This window comes from Mchenga conophoros, linkage group LG9 (genome assembly GCF_057382185.1).
Source record: "Mchenga conophoros isolate Kocher_MC1m ecotype Shallow Benthic linkage group LG9, M_conophoros_male_GT1.1, whole genome shotgun sequence".
Taxonomy (NCBI): domain Eukaryota; kingdom Metazoa; phylum Chordata; class Actinopteri; order Cichliformes; family Cichlidae; genus Mchenga; species Mchenga conophoros.
In genome coordinates, this window is record NC_140534.1 from 31267626 (window position 1) to 31292748 (window position 25123).

Genomic DNA, 25123 nt, shown 5'->3' on the forward strand with positions numbered 1-25123 from the left:
CCCAAAAACCCCCAGACTTTCTTCCATTCCTCCATACTTGTGCATGTTGTCATCAATCAATCAATCAGTCTTTATTTATAAAGCACTTTTCATACAAAAAATGTAGCACTAAGTGCTTTACATAGTTAAAAGCAGCCCACCCCACCCTCCAACTCACTCCCCACACTCTCATTAACATAAATGATGTGAATACACACCCATCCCCCCCCCCCACCCACCCACCCACCTACACACACGCACACTTAAAGAGTAAAAATTGGGCTGGGTTCACATGAGCCAAGTGAGGAAACACTATAACAGGGAGCCGTCTGCACCGAGAGCCGGTCACAGACCAAAGCCTCCAGGCTGGGCACACAGCAGGAGGGAGGCAAAGGAGCCCCCCAGCCAGGCTGAGAGGACCCCCAGAGACCCAGCAGCCATGGTCAATCACAGCCCCAGTGCAGAGAGCCCCCTCCGAGGAAACACTGGAGATATGCCACAATAGGCTATACACAGGGTAAAATGATAAAATAAATAAGAACGGGATACAATATAAATATAAATATAAATAGAGTAAGAAGATAAAAAAATGGATAAGAATAAAATCAATAAATATTAGGTAAAGTCTAAATTAATAATAAAATAACAGGATAGAATAAATAAGCATAAAATAAATAAACGCTAAGTAAAAGCTAAATTAAAAAGGTGGGTCTTGAGCCTGTTCTTAAAAACATGTACGTTCTCTGCGGCCCTGAGCTCCTCCGGCAGGCTGTTCCACAGACGAGGACCATACCACTGAAAAGCTGCCTCTCCGTGAGTATGTGTCCTGACTTTATGGGACAATCAAAAGGCCAGTACCAGAGGACCTCAGGGTCCGCAAGGGTTCATATGGTAAAAGCAGATCTGAGAGATAAGAAGGCCCAAGACCATTAAGACATTTAAAAACCAATAAAAGAACTTTTAAATCGATCCTGAAACACACGGGGAGCCAATGCAGCGATTCTAAAACCGGTGTAATGTGGGCCCGCCCTCTGGTCTTCGTCAGCACACGAGCTGCCGAGTTTTGCAAAAGTTGTAAAGTTGAAATATTCTTCTTAGGAAGACCAGAGAGCAGGGCATTACAGTAATCAATGCGACTGGTAATAAAAGCATGCATCAGCATCTCCGTGTTGGCCTGAGAGAGAATAGGGAGGACTCTGGCTATATTTTTTAGATGATAAAATCCAATTTTGGTCACATGTTTAATATGTGGGATAAAACCAAGCTCAGAGTCAAAAATAACACCCAGGTTTTTCACTTGTAGTGAAGGACATAGTGAAAATGACTCTAATTTAGACAAGAGTTTCTCTCTCTGAGCCTCAGGACCGACGATTAAAACTTCAGTTTTGTCCTGGTTAAGTTGTAAAAAGTTTTCTGCCATCCAAGATCTTATATCTAAAATACAGTTAAAAAGGGCATCCATTGGTCTGGGCTCATCTAACCTAATACACATATTAGTTCACATATTAGTTCATTCATCTAATTATTTTGGTAAGTCCTTTATGGCCAACTCACATTTCAGGCTGTTCAAAAAGGCTCCTCGGAGCCTCTGCCTGAAAATGAGAGCACATTGTGTCAGAAATCCTCCGCTCTTGTCCAGCTCTTCAGAAAACTTGTCTGGAGCAGGCACAGGGTGCTTGTGAGGCAGAAGAGGAGGGGAGGAGGGAAGAGGGCAGGCAGCAGCGGGGAGGCGTGTTGCTGGCAGCTCCGAAAGAAGATAGCAACATACATTTTAATTCAGTCACAACCTGTAACAGGGCTCTCTGCACCTTGGTTTTATGCTGCAGCATCTTCAAATACCGCTCCAGCAGGTCTGCTGTAATTATAATTCCCGCTGCACCAGGTTTAACTTAAGGGCATTTAAGGAGTCTAAGATGTCTTGCAGGGTGGACAAGTCATTTTAGACTCTGACTTCCTCTTTTGCATGTTAAGCAGGAAGCATAATACTGACTGTTTCACACTTGTTGTCAGTGAGTATCTTTATACTTCCTCATTTCTGACATGACAAAAAGTAGTTCAGTTGGGTTATTAGAATTCTGCTAAAAAAGACCTGACATGAACTCGTTGGGTAAGAAAATATTTTGTGCTTTTATTTCTTAGTTTTGTGATACTGAAACTTATTCTGTTGTTTTTCTTTTACCGTACTGACAGATATTATTGTGTTTACTAGTGCTTTACTTGTAGTCACGAAAACACGAGTTATTATAGTTTCATTTTTATTTATAGTTTTTTGTAGTTATATTATTAAATTAACAAGTTTTCTGCCAACCCAGGGAACAAGATTCTGTCTATGAACATGGTGAAAGTTGGCATGATACTGATTGTCCTCTTTGTTCCAGGTGAGCTGTTTATTCAGTTATTCAAAGATATTATAAGGGTAATTTATACTCTACATTAATTTAGAATTATGCCAAAAGACCATTATAGATGGAGCCATCTGCTCATTCCCTGATTGAAAAATGTCAGCACACACTGTTAAACGGAGGGGAAAAATGTCTATAATGCTGTATTTACAGATGCTTTGGCTGACTGCCCTGATGAAGCAGACCTCTTCATAACTGCACCAAAGAAGCTGGAAGCACTGAGTGGATCTTGTTTGAAAATCCCATGTAGCTTCAGACTCAAAGATGAACAGAAGTTTAAGAGCACAAGAAAAATCTTTGGAGTGTGGATAAAAAAGGATTCCAGAATTGTCATTTATCCAAACAATGTGATCTACAACAGTAGTGGAGCAGTTAACATCTATCCAATGAGTATTACTGGGAACCTGAGTCAGAGAGACTGCACCACTCTGTTTACTAATTTAACCACCACATACACAGACACATACTTCTTCAGAGTAGAGAGTGAACCATTCAAGGCGACAGCTCATTGTGATCCTCTTCAAATAACAGTCAGAGGTAAAGATTTTTTTCAAATTAGTTTATAGTTCAATATTTTAATAATCGCTCTTCATGAACTGGCATATATGTCTGTGGAGACCAAAATTAACAATACTATCATAATGAGTATCCAGACTGACAGCTGAATATACATATATTTATATTTCCATAATTCCATCAAAAGCTGTAAATAAAATTTGTCACGGTCTGGCTGGCAGACCGTGGGGATGTGGGGAAAGGAGGACCCAAAACGCAGACTCTGCGATGCAAACAGTGCTCTTTATTCACAGTGAAAAACTGTAAACACAATAACTCCCCGTTGCTCCCTTGAACCCCGTGTGCGTGCTTCCCTCCGACGTCTGTGCTCGTGCTCGTGCTCCCCGCTGTTGTGTTTCCGCACACCCCGTGCGTGCTGCCTTTCTGGACCACTCTTCCTCCTGCAGGGAAACCATAGAGGCAGCCGTCAACACTAACCCTCGGCGGGCATATACGAACAACACAGACATATGCTGACACACTAACTTGGTACGATAACTCAATGATCCCGCGTCGGTGGGAGCTCCAAGACTCTCCTAAGTAGCTCCCCCGACGAGCCCTGATCAGCGGCAGGTGTGTGGCTTCGGGTGTGGCCAGTCCCTCCGCAGGGCCACACCCCTCAGGCCTGCAGGTGGCCGAGCTCCATCCTCCAGGCACACCCGCAGACATACACACCCATACCTCGCCTAAACATATGAGTGGGACACAGACTAACACAGCACAGAGAAACACACATATGTACACGCACAGAGAAGGGGAAACAACACCAAAAATACATAATAATAATAATACACAGGTCCATGACTGCCCAGGGATCCTGGGTCGCCCAGTCCCAGGACCCTGACAAAATTAGAATGAAATGATCTGCAAAACATTTACATCCTTTATTTAATTAATGTGACGAGAGGAAAACAAAGTTACTTTAAAGTAATATTCTTGGGTTTTTTTGGGTTTTTTTTGGTTTGTTTCAGAACAACACAGGCTTAAACTGTAGCAGTTAAGCACTTTTTTGCTACAGAGACATTCTGTTATTGCACTGTTTAGACACTGTGGTTTGACATTTTCATGCTGAAAAGACCATTTAGTGCCACCTATGTTTCTCCAAAGAAAGTTAAGCATGTGAACAGGTTAGAGTGTAGCACAATTGTAGTCTGTACTGGTAGGGCACTTATGAAGAGTGGAAATGTGGCCGGTTCAGATACCTGTGCAGGTATGGAGATGTCTAGGAGAAAAGACAGCTGAATTTTTAAACTGATTGTTTATTACAATCATGGAGACTGAGAGGATGCCTATGGAGAACAGGAGATAGAGATAGGTGAAAAAGATAGAGCCAGCAAAATAAAGTGGTTTTCAGAAGTGTTCCTGTGCCTATGCCATTAATGATTATTAGAGAAATTAAGAAACTAGAAAACCTTAAGTATTTAAAGTAAAGATTACTTCCAATTCATTGCATGGTGTTTTTCCTTTGCATTCTCTAGAGCATTTCTGTTTTTTTGGAAAAAGGTTTGTGATTTTTCTGCTGCTGTTATATTCATACCCACAGACTTCAGTGTTCACATGTCCAGTGTTGGGGAGTAACGGAATACATGTACCGCCGTTACGTATTTAAAATACAAAATATGAGTAACTGTATTCCGTTACAGTTACCGTTTAAAAGGGTGGTATTCAGAATACAGTTACTTTGTTGAAATAAATGGATTACACTGCGGTACTTTCCTGTTTCATTTTGTCGCGGGTCAGGACTGTTTGGGTTTTGTTTGACAGCTACGTTCTGCTGTTCCAGGCGGCAGCGTTACGGTTGCCATGGTTACAGGGCGACGCTCTCTCTCTCTCTGCGACTGTGTGTTTCCTGGGTGAGAGAGCACCTTTTCGTTGTTGTGCTAAGCTAACAGGCAGAATGCTACAAGCATAGCTCTAAAGAATGTAGCATCATGGCCAGTGTAGTCCGTGTTGCAGAGAGAATGGACTGCCATACACATTATGGGTCTGTGAGCGCGAGGAGGGAGAGAGAAAAAGGGGAGTGGAAAGGTACGAGTTGTCATCGAGCAAAAACGGGAGCTGGAAGCATGTAAATATAATAATAACCACTGCAGCCAAGAAGAGTGCCTGACGAGCCCAGTTGTAAGTAAGCTATTAAGACTCGACTGTACACCGTGTTCGTGTTTTCCTCCGAAAACAATAAGTTCCGTTGGAGCAGTCTTTCAACGCCTCTCTCTGTCTGTCGCAAGAAAAGTTGACCCACACAACAAAGTAAAGCTAGTTTTCGGCTACGAGCCGACAGGGACCCCGCCGTATTAGTCAGAGGTCCCTTTACTACAGTTCGGAGTCGCGGACCTTCAGTAATAGTAATAAATCACACAGCAATAGTACATTCACGTTGTTGTAAAAAGCATGATAATATATTAAGTAATCCAAAGTATTCAGAATATGTTACTGTCATTGAGTAACGTAACGGAATACGTTACAGAATACATTTTGGGGCATGTATTCTGTATTCTGTAATGGAATACATTTTAAAAGTAACCTTCCCAACACTGCACATGTCTTACCAGAGCTAAATTACCTCTTCGTGACTTGATGATCTGTGTTGTTTATATAGATATATCATTTCAAACCACAGATTCTCCTTGGAGGCCCAATATTACAATCCCAGGTGATCTGAAGGAGAAGGAGTCTGTCACTATAACCTGCTCAGCTCTCACTCCCTGTCCACACTCCTCTCCTCAACTCACCTGGAATCTCCAACAAGACTCTCACAACAAAATAGAAGAAAACACAGATGGAAGCTTTACAACTAAAATCCAGCAGAACATCACTCTGTCAGACACATATGATGGAAAGAAGATCAGCTGCTCTGCCAGATATCCTGTGAACCAAGGAAACGACACCAACACAGCAGAGACAGAAGAGACTCTCAGTGTTTCATGTAAGACAATCATAGTGTTTTTATGGATCCTGTGAGTAAACTATGAGTAATGGAATATTAAATGTTTATAATGGATAATAGGAATCTGTATTAGAGCTATTTCCCCCCTTTTTTTCCAGTGCTCCCCAAAGAAACCACAGCATTTATCAACCCATCAGGTTCAGTGCCAGCAGGCAGTCAGGTGAACCTAGCTTGTTATAGTAAAGCCAAACCGCCAGTCATCAGCTTCACCTGGTTCAAGAAGAGCAGAGATGGAGCTGTAAAAGTATCTGAAGGAGAGATTTACAGCTTCAATGTAACAGATGGAGGAGTTTATTACTGTGTGGCCACTAATGAGCTGGGTAATCAGACATCAGCAGAGATTTGTGTGAATACTGAAGGTAATGTTAACCAGTATTCATTCAACTGAATGCAAAGAGGCATTTGGCATTCCTGTTTATGGATTATTGTTGTCTTGTCTATGACACTCTTAAAGAATCTTTGTGATTGCTGATTGTTCGACTTTTCTTCAGGAAGGCAAACTTTAAAATCTTTTGTTTGAACATTCAGGTGGTATTGGTCTCTTTGCTCTACTGCAGACTGCAGGAATCACAGTGCTTGTGATCACACTGGCCATCTTTGAGTGGTGAGACAAATCTTTCTGTGATATTCTCATTTTTTAGTGTGTGTGGGCTACATTTCATAGATCTTTATTGTTCATCACTGCCAAACCAAACAGAAACTAAAGCTTTTTTTATTGTTTGTTTGTTTTTATTTCAGCTGCTTCAGATCAAGACGCTCCAACAAATCAGAGATAGGAATTTGCCAAATGAACACTTACTTAACAACTGAACAACTAAAGTCTATGCAAGTCGCAAGAGGAGGGGAAACTCCAGTTTAAAATACAATATGAAACTATTTTTTAACGCTTAAGAGTTGGTTAAGAAGAATTTAGGATGTTTGTAGATTTCTTTATAGTGTGGTGTTCAAATATTTTTAGTCAAATTATTAAATAAAATAATGGCCATACTGGCTCAAAATGTATACCACCAGAGCTTAACTGGTTGCTTGTCTCACTCAGATTATTCATATTAGGACAGCATGCTTTTAGACCAGTTCATACTAGAACTGCCTCAGCACATATAAGGGGTCACTGGTTAATAAATATAGATGATAGGAAACTAGACAGGGTTGTGCTTTTAGATGCTACTGTGTTCAAGGTCATTGACAACAGTGTTTTAATAACAAAATGAAATGTCTATAATGATGTGTTTTGTGTGTGTGTGTGTGTGTGTGTGTGTGTGTGTGTGTGTGTGTGTGTGTGTGTGTTTATGGTTGTGTGGATTTGTCACGTGTGTTGTGTTTTACTTTTTTGTAATACTTTTATGATCTTCTGCATGTAATCTGCCAGGCCCTACAGATGCAAATAATCTTAAGCTAACTCTGGTACAAAACATTGAATCACAACACTTGTGTTAATATTGTGCATTTTTCCTTTTCAAATAAAATCAATTAATAATAATAATTGAACCTAGGTGTTGTTGTATCTCAGATGAACAACTGTCTTTCTGGGTGATGGTGAGCATTTCTAAATAGCAGCTTTTCTGACAGTATGGAAAAATCTTGTGGCGTTCCAAAAGTGAATTGTTTTTTTTAATGATTTGCCGGCTGAGGTGGTTATATACACTGATGATCCTTTTTTTTGAGCATGACTAAAAATAGTAGAATTTCAATGTTGTGTTGAATAACATTACAACAGTTGTAATAAACAAAGTAATTACACAATTAGAACTCGAATAAACTGTTATTCTGGGTCGATCACACCAATTACCTAGATCATATTAACTCCAAGATGGCAACCCCCCCCCAATTTAACACTTTGAGTATGAATTAGATTCAGGTCTTCTCCTGTTCTTGCACAACTTGAAAGATCTGGCGTACTTCTTTTGTCATAAACCAGTGCATGCGAGGGTCCTTGGCTTCCTGGCTGATCAGTGAGGTTGTGTCATGGTCCTGGGTCTTTTGACCCAGCGTTTTAAGTTTGAGTTTATTTTGTTCATTAGGTTATCTAAGTTCATTTGGTTATTAGACTCCTTGTGTTTTCTTCCCCTGTATTTAAGCTTCCCCTCACCCTTTGTGTTTCATGCTGCGTGTCTTATGTTATCAAGTTTGTATTATTATGCCTAAGTGTTTCTAGTTCTTATTATTTTCCCCTCGTGTTTCCAACCATGTTAAATCTCCCCTGCTCTTCATGCGTTTCATGTCTGTGTCTTACATTGTCAAGTTCTGGTTGTCGTGTCTAAGTCTGCATGTTTCCTGTTTTATTTTGAAAAGGGGTCTTGTGTTCTGTGCTCATGCGGTTAGTTTTACTCTTGCCTGTGCATCATTATGTTTATCCTAGTCAGCTGTTTCCTCATGTGTCTCCACTTCCCCTAATCACCTGCTGTGTATTTAAGTCCTCTATTTTCAGTGTGTGATTGTCAGGTCGTCTGTTGTCCATGCCATGCTTCCAAGTTTCTTGTCTAGGTTTTTCTTATTGTTTGTGTTACGGCCTCCGGCCTCAGGTGGCCCCGCCTTCCTCTAGGTAAATCAATGTGTTCCAGGACTCGTGTGTGATTGGTTACTGGGAGACCCGTGCCAACCCTCACTTATGCAGAATGAAGTGTGCCAGACCACACAGACGATTGGCTGCCCCGGGATCCCATGATGCTCCAAGAGGCAATCAGTGGCTGATCATACCCACCTGTGGCTACAAAAGGCTGGAGGTCCTTCACTCAGTGGCGGCTGCTTAGGACTGAACATGCAGTTTGCCCTTCATGCCTCCCTCGTCGATCTTTGTTGAACTTATTCATATTGCTGACCTTTGTCGAACCTTGGTGCATGCTTTAAACCTAGCCTGATTAGAGTTTTGAGCTGCTAGCTGGCTGTGAGTAGGATTGCGTGAAGCTGGCTTGCCTTAGTTAAAACCCTAGCTTTTATTTTGTGTGCGGCCAGCCTGCCTTAGTTACCCTTTAACTTTTACTCGTGACTGTTCTTTCTTTATGTAATAATTGTCTGCCCAGTGGTCTGTTGCACAGCCCTGTCGGTTTTCTGTTTAAAGTTTGGAATTAAAACCTTTTGCTTTACTCAGTTTTGTGTTGGGGGGCTCGTGTATGTTACTCCCTCCCTGACGCCTAGCAGAGGGGGTTGTAACATAAGTGGGGGCTCGTCCGGGATCCCTCATAGGGGGTCTTTGTTCCTGGGAGTGGGGGTTAAACAAAAAAAAAAACAAAAAAAAAAAAATCACTAGAGATTAAGCACTATGTCGGCTGCGTTTTGTTTACAGCACTTTTTAGCTGCCCCATCTCTTGAGATTATTAATAGCTGTCGCAAAAATGATTTGCTGCAAATTGTGGATCACTTTCAGCTGCAGGTTTCAAAAACCCTCCGTAAGTGTGATATAAAAGCCTTAGTGGTGGACAAGTTGGTGGGAGCTGGTGTGCTTCAAGTGCCTGTTTCACCTGTGGTCTCTGGTGTGCCAAGCCAAGCTGCCGTAGTTGAAGAGGGCCAAAATGGTTCTAGTGGGGATGGTGAGGGGGATGAGCGGGGAAAAACGCCGCGCACGCTTCCTCGCTATGACCCACTCTCTTCTGGGAGTTCAGAAGGCAGAGAAGGAGCTCGGCTGAAGGTGCGGCTGGCACGTCTCCAATTGGAGGCTGAGGAGAAGGCTCAGAACAGGCGGGTTCAGCTCGAAATAAGAAGGCTGGAAATAGAGTTAGACAAAGCCGTTAGGCTCCGAAAGCTTGAGCTGGAGTCTCAGTCTCAAGCCTCATCTGTCTCTGCTGACAATTCCGGTCCCACCTCCTCGTCCGCTTCTGCTTCTAAAATTAATAAGTGCATTTCTTTAGTGCCCACTTTTAGAGAAACTGAGGTTGATACATACTTTGCAGCATTTGAACGTATCGCTGGCGCGCTGCAGTGGCCTAGTGAGATTTGGCCTCTTTTGCTACAGTGCAAACTGTCCGGCAAAGCCCAAGAGGTGGTGGCTGCACTTTCTTTAAAGGACAGTTTAGATTACGCGTGCGTTAAAACAGCTGTCTTGCAGGCATATGAGCTAGTTCCCGAGGCCTATAGGCAGAGGTTTCGCCAGCAAAAGAAATTGCCAACTCAAACTTATGTGGAGTTTGCAAGAGAAAAGGGGGTTCTCTTTGATAAGTGGTGTGTTGCTTCAAAAGCGAGTGACTATGACACTCTGCGCGAATTAGTTTTGTTAGAGGATTTTAAGAAGTGCATTCCTGAGCGTATTGTGCTATATTTGAATGAACAGAAAGTGACGTCACTCGCATCTGCTGCTGTTCTTGCTGATGAGTTTGTACTCACTCATAAAGCCTCGTTTACTGACAGTGAGAAGCCACGGGTTAGCCCTGTGCAACAGCGCCACACAGCTAAAGTGTCTGGGTCTAGGGAAAACCGTGAATGTTTTTACTGTCATAAAACTGGACATGTGATTGCTGACTGTTTAGCCTTAAAACGCAAAACATCAAATGCTCAGCAACCCAAAGGGGTGGGTTTTGTAAAAGCTGAGGCCCGTCATGAGGTCCATGGTTGTGGTGGTAGGGTGCCAGACCCCTGTTTCGAACCATTCATTTTTGATGGCTCAGTATCGCTAACAGACAATCCATCTGAGTTAAAACCTGTGCGTATTTTAAGGGACACTGGAGGTTCTCAAACTGTCATCCTCTCAAGTGTATTACCATTTTCTGCTGAAAGTGAATGTGGTTTTAATTCTGTTCTACGGGGGATAGAGATGGGTTACGCTCCCAGACCAGTTCACAGAATTTTTATTAAATCAAACCTTGCTACAGGATTTTTCCCTGTTGCTGTTTGCCCGGCCTTGCCAATAGAGGGTGTGGCCATGCTGTTGGGCAATGATATCGCAGGAGGGGTAGTGCTCCCTCGTCTGGAGGTTTTAGACAACCCCCTGAATCAGAAAGCCTCTGATGTTTCTATGCACCCTGGGCTGTATCCAGCCTGTGCAATTACTCGAGCACAAGCTCGTAAAGATACTGATATTGCCCTCTCTGATTCTGTGTTGATGTCCTCATTTTCCGGGGAGAATGATGTGCCCACTAACCGAAACCATGTTCTGTCACCCCCAGACTCTGTGAAACCTGAGGAGCCTGATCCATTTCCTAAGGTCTCTTTGCTGCCCTTAACTAGAGACCAGCTATCAGCAGCTCAATTAGCTGATGAAACACTACAGAGCTGTTTCAAACGTACGGTAAGTGCTGAGCAAGTCGAGAAAGAGCAACAAGCCTATTTTGTAGAACATGATGTTCTAATGCGTCAGTGGTCTCCACCCGGTGCAGAAGGTGCAGATTGGAGTAAGGTCAAGCAGACTGTAGTTCCCTCTGTGTACCGGCAAAAGATCCTGGCCCTTGCCCATGAAAGCCAGTGGTCGGGACACTTGGGCATCATGAAAACATACCAGCTACTATTAAAACATTTCTTTTGGCCTGGTATGAAGCGTGATGTTTCTAAATTTTGCAACAGTTGCCATGTATGTCAGGTTGCAGGTAAACCTAATCAGGTCATACCCCTGGCTCCGTTGTGTCCCATTCCTGTAGTGGATCAGCCATTTGACCATGTCATAGTAGACTGTGTGGGTCCACTACCTAGAACAAAATCAGGAAAGCAATACCTTCTCACAATCATGTGTGCAGCTACCCGTTTCCCCGAGGCTGTCCCGTTACATAAGGTTACAGCAAAAGCAGTCGTTAAGGCGTTGACAACATTCTTTTCAGTGTTTGGCTTGCCAAAGGTCATACAGACCGACCAGGGCTCAAACTTTCAGTCTAAGTTGTTCAACCAAGTGGCTAGCACTCTAGGTGTCAAGCATGTCATGTCCTCTGCGTATCATCCTGAATCGCAGGGTGCATTAGAGCGGTGGCACCAGACCTTAAAGACGATGCTACGCAAATACTGCCTGGAGAGTGAAAAGAGCTGGGATGAGGGTGTTCCATTTGTGTTATTTGCTGCCCGTGACGCCGTTCAGGAGTCACTTGGTTTTAGTCCTTCTGAGCTGGTATTTGGCCATAGGCCACGGGGACCCCTCAAAGCTCTGAAAGAGGCGTTTTTAAGCCCACATGGGGTCTTCAAAGTGAATGTCAGCAGTTATGTAAAGCACTTCCGTGAGCGTTTGAATCAAGCCAACGCTCTGGCTAAACAGCACCTTGCCGCTTCACAGGGAAAGATGAAACGCCATTATGATAAGGCTTCTGTTAAAAGAACCTTTCAGGTGGGGGACCAGGTTCTTGTGCTCTTGCCTGTTCCAGGCTCAGCCTTGTCTGCTAGGTATAGTGGCCCCTTTAAAGTTTGTGAAAAGAGAGGGGAGACAGATTATGTAATTTGCACTCCCGACCGCAGACGCAAAACACGCATCTGTCACATAAACATGTTGAAACTGTACCATCCTCGGTCAACGCCAGAGCCTGCGGGGTTCTGTGCTCCTATTGTAGCCTCAAGCCACCTAGAGGAAGGAGGGGTGGACGAGGTTGATGGGTTAAAACTACGTTATCCCACCTGTTCTAGACCCCGCCTGCCTAAGTCTGAAATGCTAAAGGCATTGCCGAGTTTGCTTGAGCATCTGTTTTCAGAGCAGCAAGAAGACATAATTGCCTTGATTAGGGAACACACCTGTTTATTCGGGGATGTGCCAACTTCCACTACGGTGCTGGAGCATGACATCGATGTCCAGGGAGCTAAACCTATTAAGCAGCATCCGTATCGAGCCAGCCCCCATAAGCGCTTGCTCATGAAACAGGAGGCTGACTATCTGCTGCAACATGGCTTAGCGAAGCCCAGTCAAAGCCCCTGGAGCTCGCCTTGTATAGTGGAATCTAAGCCAGATGGCTCGCCCCGTTTTATTACAGACTTCCGGAAGGTGAACTCTGTGGCTGTGGCTGACTCACATCTTCTCCCAAGAGTTGAGGATTGTGTGGACAGTATTGGGACTGCTCAGTATGTCTCAAAGTTAGATCTTCTTAAAGGTTACTGGCAGGTCCCTTTAACTGAACGTGCCTCTAACATCTCTGCCTTTGTTACACCTGATGATTTTCTACAATACACAGTCATGGCGTTCGGCATGTGTAACGCTCCTGCCACCTTCCAGAGGCTAGTAAATAAAGTCCTCCGTGGCCTGTCCAACTGCAGTGCCTACCTAGATGATCTAGTAGTTTACACTGAAACATGGCAAGATCATTTGGAAACGTTACAGCAGGTATTTCACCGTTTGGCTCAAGCTACTCTAACTCTCAACTTAGCTAAGTGTGAGTTTGCCAAAGCTACAGTGACGTACTTAGGCCGGGAGGTGGGACGTGGACAGGTCCGGCCCATAGATGCCAAAGTGGCAGTGATTAAAGAGTTTCCCACACCTACCACCAGGCGTGAGTTGCGTAGGTTTCTAGGGATGGTGGGCTACTACAGAAACTTTTGTAAGAATTTCTCCTCTGTAGTCAAGCCATTGACTGACCTACTCAGCCCGAAGGTTGAGTTTGGCTGGTCAAGTGAGTGTCAGGATGCTTTTGAGAGTGCAAAAGCCCTCCTCTGCCATACTCCTGTGTTAGCTGCACCTGATTTGACGCGACCATTCAAACTTGAGGTTGATGCCAGTGCTGTCGGGGCTGGGGCAGTGCTGTTGCAAGAAGACTTGCAGGGTTTGAACCACCCCGTTTGTTACTTTTCCCACAAGTTCAATAAAAATCAGCTAAACTACTCCACCATTGAAAAGGAGACCCTGGCTTTGTTGTTGGCTCTTCAGCACTTTCACGTGTACCTGGGGTCCAGCATGTTGCCTCTTGTTGTGTACACCGACCACAACCCACTTGTGTTCCTTGCTCGTATGTTTAATCATAACCAGCGCCTTATGCGCTGGGCTTTGTTGTTGCAGGAATACAACTTAAGTATTCGCCATAAAAGGGGGTCTGAAAATGTTTTAGCTGATGGTCTGTCCCGCTTGTAAACATGTTTTACTGTGTTTGTTCTTTGTTGTTGTTCACACTCTGCAACGTCCGCTTCTGCCCGACTTAGTTGGTGTTTTAAGGGGAGGGGTGTTACGGCCTCCGGCCTCAGGTGGCCCTGCCAAACAGACTTAAAAAGTCCTTTGTCCCACACGGCATCAAACTGTTTAACTCCTCACTGGAGGGGAGAGGGAGGGGAGACAGGGGGACAAGGAGGGGGGAACAACTGAGCTGTAGTGCTTTTTTACACTGTGCAATATTTGCAGTATTTTTTTTCTTATATTTGACTGTGCAATATAGTCACTCAAATCTGCAAATATATATATATATATATATATATATATATATATATATATATATATATATATATATATATATATATATATATATATATATATATATATATATATATATATATATATATATATATATATATATATATATATATATATATAAATAATTATATAATATTTTTATTAGGGGTGCAACGATACACAAAATTCACGGTTCGGTTCGATACTTTGGTGTCACGGTTCGATATTTTTTCGATACAAAAAAAAAATGTTCATGCCTTTTTAATTTGTCATTTATTAAAATTATAAATATATATTTTAACACAAAAGTACAGTTTTTAAATTTAACCCTAACCCTTGTGCGTGTTGTTTTTTAGCTCGTCATATTGCAGCCACAGAAATTCTTTTGTCCATGAAACCATAAAGCTGCACTTTCTTTTTGCCTTATAGTCTCATTTGTCATAACTTCTCCGTTTTGTGGTAAGCTTTTCTTTGGCTGTCACTTCTTCACCCTGACCTGTCTTATTTGGCTCAGGAGAACTAAAATATATATCTGTCTGTGAAGGTTCACAATCATCCAGGTCATCGTAGTGAAATATATATCCTGCCGCACTCACATAAGCTCAGCGATTCTCTGCGCGATCAACCTCTCACATGTTTAAGCTGCGGGAGATTTCACTTGTCATGTTTGCATAGTAAGCTAACGATTAATAAGACGATGTCAGAGGAATTGGTGCACAAATTATCATCACTCACAGATCAGTGCTGTCGCTCTCTATACACAGTTCGCGTGATTGCAAAGTGAAAGCAAAAAAACAAGCGCAAATTCAAACACGATTTCAATATGTCACATATTGACAGTGGCTCACCCAATGACATAATTACCCAGCTACATTTCTGAAAGAATGCAAAAGCATTGACATATATTTTTCCTTCCTACAATAGCCCGACAGGCAGGGGAGAGATAGCCCCGGGACGTCGGGCTAGCGATATTGCGAGCCCTGTATCTGAGGAATCACTCATCTTTGGAAAAGAGTTTATTACAGAGAAATGTCTCTTTCCAAAATAAAAGCTATACTATCCGTTTCTTCTGGGCTATATTCTCAGCAGCATATTAAACATATCAGGTCTCCATAAGGAGAATCCTGTGCTAACAGCTGTCTAAATGACTCAGCTAAAGTTTGTAGCATGCATGCTTGTTTTTGTCTTTGCACTAGGATGAGGTCGGTGTAAATGTGCAGTCATATTCGTTGTGTTCCCACTAGTGCTTTCAGGTTAATCTCATTGAAATAACCTTAACGCCACAACACGGCAAATCTCCGTTAACGAGCTACCCTATACAGAGGGGCTAGACGGCCAACACGTTAACGAGCTAACTGCGCTAACACACTAGCTCCCACCCATGTAATTGAGCATTGCATGGCACATCCAACATACTGTTTTACTTTAGTCCATGACTCGCTTACCTTCAGGGTCATACGTCACATGAAAACCAAAATAATTCCAAACGCCAGATCTGAATGAGGGTGGGGAGGTCCACTTCTGTCTCGCTAACTTGCCCTGCGCTCTTCCTTCTGACCATCCTGTCTGTGTTGAGCGCTCAGTGAATCTGCGTTCGACTACTCCGCCTAGGCTGCACTCTCGAGCCTAGGCAGAGTAGTCAAATGCAGATTCACTGAGCGCTCAACACAGACAGCATCGTCAGAAGGAAAGTTGATAAAATAAATTACAAATTTTGTATTGTTCTTTTTTTTTTTCTCCCCTTTGGTTTTCTTTCTTTCTCTCCCCCTCTTTCTTTCATTCTTTCCCCCTGTCCTATCCCACAGTCATGTCTGTCCCGTTTGCAACTGAAAATAAAATAAATTCATAATTATAATAAAGGTCAATCAAATGGACCAATATGATGATCCACTTAAAATAAATCCTCTTGGCATCTTTCTTGGCCTCAAGACAACAATTCTGATGGCTATAGATCCAAATGGGACACAAAAAAAAAAAAAAAAATTGAAAAAAAAAAATTGAAAATTTTTTTATTGTTCGATACATATGCGTACCGAACCGAAAGCACTGTATCGAACGGTTCAATATCGATACGAATATCGTTGCACCCCTAATATATATATATATATATATATATATATATATATATATATATATATATATATATATGTATGTGTGTGTGTGTGTATATATATATATATGTATGTGTGTGTGTGTGTACACTGTTAACCTTTGCTGTATTTTTCACAGTAAAATACCACAAAATGCCCAGTAACTTACCTGAAAACATTTCTACAGTTAATTACTGTAATTTGCTTTGCATTATGGGTATATTAAGGTTTTTTACATTTACTTACTGTATTTTTTAAAATTGCGGTAGTAGTTATACCTACCGTTAACACATTAGCAGTAGTGCTACTGTATTATGTGATTTGAATGGTTCATCATACTGTTTGTGTATTTTTACTCTTTCAGTGGTTGGTTGCAATAGTGCATTACATTTTAACTCTTTCACTGCCAACCATTTCCAGATTTTCCTCCAACCTATGCCATTTGTCAGTATGATACCAGTGAAAGTATTATGGTTTTGACTTTTTAGGGGACTTGCCTGTGTGTAAGGTTCAAGAATTCTGATCATCTAATCTGCTGCATGCAGTTGTATGCACATGCACAGCTGCTGCAAATGTGTGCTTGCCACTGCGTTGCCAAAGGCGAACTTCAGTCAGTGGAGAATATTGTAATAATTTGGTGGAGGCTTCTCAGTCGAGCAGTAACTGAATTGCTCATTTACATGTACAGAACTCTTCTGGGAACTAGTCAACCCAACTTAGTGAAACACACACTGAATGCATGCTGGCCCCGCCCACCAACCTATCTCTACCAACCACCACTCCATATCCTGACTGACATGACCTGTGATCCAGTGATTGACAGGAGAGGAAAGACAGGCCAACTTTGCTAACTCTTCGTTATGATATGCTCGAGAGGACAAAAGATTTTGCACCTCGTTATTGTTGGACCTCTGTGTGGAAACTGCAAACGGGACGTCATAAGGTAATGCAAAGGACTCTCCTACCTAACATACTCGTTTATTAATTTTTAAGAGCATATATATTTTTTGTGTGTGTGGTGGGGGAGGGGGGGCTTAAATTCGGTGTTAGCTTGGTCGAAATAGCACATTAGCTGAATTATTCTGGAAAAAATAGGTTGTATGTGTTTTTTTTCTTTTCTTATTCAAATAAATATTTAGATATATATTTTCCACGGGGAGGGGCGAGGAACACAGGCGCAACGACAGTCTTTGTCTTTTTCCCGCCGAGTGTGGTGCATTGTCCTCCTGCGCTTCTGTTCTATGACTTTTGAGAAGCTGGCCATGCTAACAGTGGGACATTTAGCTTCAGCTAAAGCAGCAGGTAAAAATACACATTTAATGAGAATAATGTAAGACAACTTTTTTTTTTTGGAAATTTAGAGACTGCTAAAACAATCTTATCCAGTTTTGAGCTTGCTCATGTAGGTTAGCCTGCTTTATTTAATTTTGTGTGAGCTGCAGTGCACAACATTAAAAAGTTAATATAACGTTAGGTTGGTGGCGCGAGGAACTCCAACCTAAGTTTAATATTTATTATTTTTTTAAGTGGGAAGGGGAGCATGTTTTTTTTCCTTTAATACAACGTCTTCCAGGGTCTTTTTCATATGAAAACCATGTAACGTCTGTGTTAGGTTGGTCAAAAGGGAATTAGTTGAATTATTCTGGAAAAGATGGGTTGTGTGTTTTTTTTCTTTTTTTTACTTATGTAAATATATTTTTCAAGGGTTAAATAAATGCAACATTAAATTAACAGTTGTCTCTCTGTCTTTTCCCGCCCAGTGTGGTGCATTGCTGTCCTCCTGCCCTTGCTGGCCGCGCTGACAGTGTGATGTAGCCTCAGTTCTTTGACAGACAAGACAAAACAGCAGGTAAAAAGACATATTTAGTGAGAATAAAGGTAGACAACATTTTTTTTGGAAATTCAAATTCAGACACATGCAGCCATGTACAGGTGTAAATTTTGTGGTGTTTTTTGTTCAGAATTAAGACAATTTTGTTATCATACGAAGAAACATCAGCACACAGCTAATTATCGATTCACATGTGGAATAGAGCAATGTCCTTCTTCCTATCGAACATTTTCTGCATTCAGATCCCATATGCACAGGAACCACCGCTATCGCAGGGCTCAGACTAAACACACCCATTTTAAAGGAAATCTTGCTTGTGGAGTTGAGGCATGTTTCTATGTGGCAGAGAATTTTTCAGCATTATGCACTCATTTGAGATTTCATATTAAAGATGGCAAGAAAGTTGTCTGTCCTTATGATGACTGCCACAAACATTTCAGAGTGCGCTCATCTTTTGCCACACATTTATCCAGGAAACATAAGCCGGTGATAACAACTCAGGTGTCAACTCTCCCCGAAAATATAGACTGTACTCAGCCTTCTGAGGAGACTCTGACTCCAACTCCATGTGATCATCTAGAGGAGTGTGATAATCAACAAGAGACATTTTTACATAATTTGGCTCTTTTCTACCTGAAAATGCAAGCCAAGATGCTGTTGCCAGCGAGCACAATACAATGTATTCTTGATGGATTTCTGCATGTCCATAGCACTTCTATGGCAGATGTTTTTGACAAGTTGAAGGGCAAGCTTTCTGAGCTAGACATACCACAAACTGAGATAGAAATGATTATTCAAAATCTCTCTAAAGAGGATGTCTTCACAATATACAACAAAGGAATACTCAGATCTGACAAAACAAGGAGAACATTTTACAAGCAGTATTTTGACTATGTTGAACCCACCCAGATTTATCTGGGAAGTGATGCTGCTGGAAAGGAATGCTTTTGCCAGTACATTTCCATCAAAGAGACATTAAAATCACTCCTTAGACAGTCAAGTGTTAAAGAGCAATATCACCAATCCAAAAATCATACCTCTTCCAACATGGTTGTAGAGGATGTGGCAGATGGAAGAAATGTGAAAGAAAATGCTCTGTTAAAAGACAATCCTTCTTCATTGTCCATCATCCTTTACCAGGATGGATTTGAGGTTGTGAATCCTCTTGGGTCAGGGAAGAAAAAACATAAAGTTTTGGGGGTTTACATGAGTCTTGGTGAGGTCCAGCCACACAATCGCTCTTCAGTTGATCCCATGCAGTTGGTGATGCTGTGCAGAGAAAGGGACTTCAAGACATTTGGTCAGGAGAAAGTTTTCTCAAGTATTATCACAGACCTTAAAGATCTAGAAGATACAGGGATTGAGACAGATGATGGAAATACCCTCAAAGCGGCCTTGATTTCCATTTGTGGAGATAATCTTGGTTCACACTGCTTAGGTGGTTTCACTGAAAACTTCAGTTGTAGTACGCATTTTTGTAGATACTGCTTGATTGAAAGGACAGACTTTGAAAAGACACCACTAAAGCTTGGTCCAAAAAGAACCATCACTGGTCACAAGGAGAGTGTACAACAGCTATCCACCACTGACCAAGACATGGTACAGGGGGTAAAGTTTGACTCACCTTTCAATTCTCTGAAATATTTTCATGTCTGTACTGGGCTTCCCCCATGTTTGGGTCATGATTTATTTGAAGGTGTAGTCTCTAATGACTTGGCATTGTACATCAGTCATTTAGTGAAACAGGAAAAGCATTTCACTTATGCACAACTAAACAGGTCGATCACACAGTTTAAATACTCAGGGAATGATAGTCTCAGTAAACCATGTGAGGTTAAGGAGTGTGGCAAAAAACTTTCTGGTTCTGCAGCACAGAACTGGTGTCTGTTGCGACTGTTGCCATTGTTGGTTGGTGACAGGATAAAAAATCCTGAGGACAGTCAGGTCTGGCAACTGTATCTACAGCTCAAGGAAATGGTTGAGCTCATATGTGCTCCCAAGATCCATCATGACCAGATTGCATACCTTAAGATAATAACAGAGGAGTATGTTCATTCAAGACACACAATTTTCCCTAATCACCCACTCAAGCCCAAGCATCACTATTTACTGCACTATAGTGACCTCTTTTTGCACTTTGGGCCTCTTATTCGCTTGTGGACTCTCCGGTTCGAGAGTAAGCATTCGTATTTCAAGGAATGCGCCCGGAAACTGCACAACTTTGTTCACCTTTGTAAAACACTGGCAGAAAGGCACCAGCTGCTTCAGGCGTACCTCAGCAGTGGACCATTGTTTGCTCCAGCAGTTCAAGCAGTTGGTGAAACTAGTGAATATGATGAGCAGTTGTACAATGGTCTAATTCAGGAGTCTGTCAGGACAGCTGGCTTGATGAAAGAAACAACGTCAGAGGTATCAGCAGTAGTTTACAAAGGAACAAAATATTGCAAAGGGCTTGTTGTTGCTATGGGTCATGATGAATGTGGCCACATCTTTGGAAAAATCTCAGTGATCCTCATCAGTCACAAACAAGTACACTTTGTTTTGGACATCCTTCAATCTGTGATACTGATCAACCTTGGACTTCACTGTCTACACAATTCTGAAAAAAGATTCATATGTGTTCAAGCAGACAGTTTGTTTGATTACTACCCTCTGCCAGTGTATATCGCTTCAGGTTTAACCGTTGTATCTTTGCATCATTCAATATCATCCTCTTAATTCATTGCAGATATGGACAGTGGCAGCCTACATCATGAAATTAACCTGGCATTACCTGACCTGCATGAAGAGACAAAGAGGGCAGTTATTGAGCACCTGACAGACATTATTGGTGTTAGAAACAGAGAAGATCTCCTGTTTGTTGAGCCTGATGATATCAAGCCTTTCTTGACACCAATTCAAAGTCGAAGACTTGTTCAAGTATTCAGAAAAGGTGAGAATGCATTAATGTCATAAATGGTTGCAGTCCTATCTTGAAAATAGTTGTAAATTAGTTATTTTGAGAGTTATTTTGAAATTGTTATAGCTTTCAAAACTAAAACTAGCTTTCATTGCCATTGGTATTATTTCTCCAACACTCTTGCTTTTGTGTCTTATATAAGAGTATTACTCAATAAATACTCCAAAAAACCCATCTGTACATAGTTAATGTGGAATTGTTCTGCTGTGTTTATGTGTGTGTGTGAATATCGACGACCAAGTGGAGTCTGGCTCTTCAAACAACCCAAAGGAACCTGAAACCACCTGCTCAACAACTGTGCAAATGCCACTACAGGGTAATTCACTCTGTTCTGCACAAGCATCAGGTCAACTCCCTTCCACACAACCAAATGTAAGCAACACCTCCTGGATCAGCAATTTTTCAGTTCCCTGGGAGAAGATGCCAACAAGACTTTCACAGGCCTTGGCAACTGGTGGAATGGCTCACCCAGAAGACAGGAGAATAATGATTAGGACTGTTGTAGAAGGAATGCGAGTACACTGCCCCAACCCTAACAGAGCTGCTTGTGGGGAGGTAGCTAGAGCTATTGTATCTAAGTATCCCGCTACCTTTGCAGATAAGACTGCAGAAGGTGAGCAATTAGGCTGTGGTTATTATTCCCTACTCAAACAGCTTAAAACAAGAGTTGAACATGTAAATAGAGACAATGTCAGCAGCAGAATCCGGCAGCCAAGGAAAAGGTCTACCAGGGAAAACAATGAGGGTGATGTTGCCATCAAAAGGGGGAGATCTGAACTTGATAGCTATGGTTGCATCAACTGGCAACCCACAACCCTACCAGAAGGAGAAACGAGTGAAACTTTGGAGACAAAAAGACAGACTATGTCAACTGTCTTCAGATCAGCAGGTCCTCAAGCAATTGAAACAACAGATGTAAATACTTATATGTCTTTGACTTATATTTACCAGAGGCACATGCTTAATTCTTGGCCTGCCCCCACCTTATGTGAGGTTCAAGAGCATTGGCCATTTCTTTTTACTAAAAGAGGCCTCTGCACTCACTTCCACACACTCACAGATATTGAGGTAGAGACACGTCTCAGTGAAGCCCTTCTTACGAAAGGAAGGAGAATTTTGAACTTCTTTCAAAGCCAGAGACTTCAGTGGAACAAGGAGATTGAACATCTGCTACGTGAGTGCGACAGTGCAAAGCTGAACCACAACCAGATCGCCACAGCAGCCATCCTCCTTCTGATGAAGTACTTCCAAGAAAAAGAGGACTCAATCTTCATCTTGGCTGACGTAATTATATTTAAAATTTTACACATGCACTCTCAATACTGTCAACATAAACAAAGGAAAATATTTCAATGATTTTGGGTATCATCATTCAAATCAGTTCATTTTGTGTTTTAAAGGCTTTTTCCACCAAGATGTCTGTTGAGAGAGAGATGACCTTACCCATCACACCAAGGGTAATAGCGCTTGGTAAGTAAATAGTTTCAATCCTGTTGTAATATTTTTGTAAAAAATCTATGTAATTATTGTGGTATTTGTACCCACAACAACTTACTTAACAGGGGTTTGTCTGTTTTATATTGTATAAAAATAGAATACACACAGTTTGCTGCTGTTTCTCTTATTATTTATTATACACAATGACCAACAGGAAAAAACAGCCTAACACTTCAGCACAGGCCAAAATGCAAAGACATAAGGCAGTTTTTTCCTGTAATTGATCATAATTTTCATTAGATAATAAATAATAAGAGAAATAGCAGCAAACCGTGTGGATTCTATTTTTGTACAGTGTGAGGCCTGCTATCCAGCATTCTTGTGGAAACCTTATTTGTAAGGGTGAGCACATTGTCTTATTGGACTCTTGTCTGTTTTTAGGGAATAATTTCATGTCTGCAAGCCGCTGGATGATCAGTTTGGAGGGCAAGGTATTTTATGAGCCTGAGCAGATGCATGACTTTGCCAGCACCCTTGCTGTCTTCTTTGCGTCATACTACGTTTTCAACCTTGAGTATCAGGAGTCAGCGTCCATCACACTGGAGATGATACAGAGGTAAATACTTTACACCATTTAAGAATGAAATATATGTGATAGCTTGACTACAGTTGCAGAAACATATAGGTGATTGCTGTAACGTATGTTTTAATTTTGAAATTAAAGCAGCCTTTTTTCTGTTAAAAGGTTCTTTGTGAGGATCAATCCAGACATGGGAACAAAATGCCCTGCAAAACTTGGTACAAGCCGCAAGACAGGTCGTGTCGTAAAGAGGAAAGTTACAAGCATCTGCCCTCGGATCACCACCTTCCTCCAGCGGCTCTCTGAGTTTGAATGGAGGACTTCCAACTAGGTAAGAACAGAGATGATAATATCTTTTACATAGCTGATAATTATATACATACTGTACACACATCCATACAACAGTATGAATGATCTCAGACAGATGTGAACAAGTGAATAACCTGAGCAAACATGAATATTGATTATGTGTCTTTGACAGGTGGTGATGTAGACTACGCTGAACCCGACCATCCTGGTAACGGAAATCTAAATCCCATGTCACATTCTATTTCCTGGGACCCACTGATAATTATTACATTTTGTAAATGAGTTTTGTTTTACAATTGTAATAGTTTATTTAATGTTCATGCTGGTGGGTTTGTCCTGTTTTTAGTGGAATGAAAAACTGTTTTCCTTAAAAAAATCAGACAGAAAGGTGAAGGACTGTGTAGTTTTCATGTACGCTTCTATTTATTTTGGTTATTGGCATTGTTTTTATTCAGTTGAAAAATGTTTTTCTTGTTAAAAAAAAATATCAACAATAAATGTTGGTTTAATTCACTATTCTGAGACTACTTTATTGAATTATATTGTTTTTTGTAAATGTTCTTATATTGAATATGAATGTTAATATTATTTTATATGCTGTAAAACACAATTACAGTCTAAACAAATTATACTGTACACAATTACAGTGTTATACCATAAACCACATTTGCAGTACAGTGATACTATAAAACTTAATCACGGTAAGTCTTTCTAACTGTAAACCACGTTTACAGTAAAGCTGTTATACTGTAATATATGTTTACAGTAAAGCTGTTATACTGTAATATATGTTTACAGTAAAGCTGTTATACTGTAATATATGTTTACAGTAAAGCTGTTATACTGTAAAACATCACAACAGTAAAGATACTGTAGATCAGTAATTACAGTAACTTACTGGCAATAGTGTTGCCAGTAAGTTACTGTAAAAATACAATAAAATGTCTAACAGTGTATATATATATATATATATATACACACACACACACACACACACACACACACACATATATATATATATATATATATATATATATATATATATATATATATATATATATATATATATATATATATATATATATATATATATATATATATATATGTGTATATTTATGCTTATATCCTTACTCTCATTCCCCTTATTGTGTCTGTAACATGCAACTTCTGTCAATGTTGTGCTACTGGAAACTGAATTTACCGGAGGAACCCACCTGAGGGATAAAGTTTCATTCATCTATCTATCTATCTATCTATCTATCTATCGTAATAAAACAAGTTTTTAAAATATACTTTTTCATTTGATTCAATTTTATATGATGGATTATGCAGAAAAAGTAGAATTGGGCTAAAAGGTCTACTGATTTATTATGTACTCAGTTGTGTATCATGTTTTTAAAAAGTAACTAAGTAATAAAGTAACTAATTACTTTTGAAAATATTCAGTGAAGTAACAGGATTACTTTCTTGGAGAAGTAATTAGTCAATAATTACTATTTTCAAGTAACTAGACCAGCACTGTTCCTCAGTTAAGTTGCAATAGCCTAGGTTGCTAAATGTTTCTTCTCACATTTTTCACTCACTATGTGTTTATACACCACTCTGCCTTTAATTATGAGTCATTAAGTTCTGGCTCTCTTCCACAGTGTCTTTATCCTTTCATCCTTCCATCACCCCAAATGGTCACAGCAGATGGCTGCCTCTCCCTGAGCTGGAGGTTTCTTCCTGTTAAAAGAGAGTTTTTCCTTCCCACTGTCAAAGTTGT

General features: G+C 41.0%; 2 protein-coding genes and 1 pseudogene across 5 annotated transcripts; 2 read left to right on the plus strand and 1 right to left on the minus strand.

Moving 5' to 3' along the window:
- Positions 1-25123, minus strand: part of LOC146567570 (sialoadhesin-like) — a 163886-nt pseudogene that overhangs the window by 104617 nt on the left and 34146 nt on the right.
- Positions 1858-7543, plus strand: LOC146567579 (myelin-associated glycoprotein-like). 3 transcript variants are annotated; one of them, XM_085287512.1, is made up of 8 exons: positions 1858-1988; positions 2292-2357; positions 2535-2918; positions 5557-5862; positions 5982-6075; positions 6199-6242; positions 6412-6487; positions 6622-7543. In XM_085287512.1, the coding sequence occupies exons 1-8, from the start codon at positions 1943-1945 to the stop codon at positions 6740-6742; spliced, it is 1137 nt and encodes a 378-aa protein (XP_085143638.1). In that variant the 5' UTR covers positions 1858-1942; the 3' UTR covers positions 6743-7543. The 3 variants fall into 3 exon arrangements, with proteins under 3 accessions (XP_085143638.1, XP_085143636.1, XP_085143637.1); XM_085287510.1 differs by having other exon boundaries at positions 5982-6242; XM_085287511.1 differs by lacking the exon at positions 1858-1988 and adding an exon at positions 1997-2086 and having other exon boundaries at positions 5982-6242.
- LOC146567580 (uncharacterized) lies at positions 17074-23792 on the plus strand. 2 transcript variants are annotated; one of them, XM_085287504.1, is made up of 8 exons: positions 17074-17185; positions 18003-18091; positions 20802-21005; positions 21274-22316; positions 22433-22502; positions 22911-23085; positions 23215-23380; positions 23531-23792. In XM_085287504.1, exons 3-7 carry the CDS (start codon positions 20804-20806, stop codon positions 23378-23380), a joined length of 1656 nt encoding a protein of 551 aa, XP_085143630.1. In that variant the 5' UTR covers positions 17074-17185; positions 18003-18091; positions 20802-20803; the 3' UTR covers positions 23531-23792. The 2 variants fall into 2 exon arrangements, with proteins under 2 accessions (XP_085143630.1, XP_085143631.1); XM_085287505.1 differs by lacking the exons at positions 18003-18091; positions 20802-21005; positions 21274-22316 and having other exon boundaries at positions 17129-17185.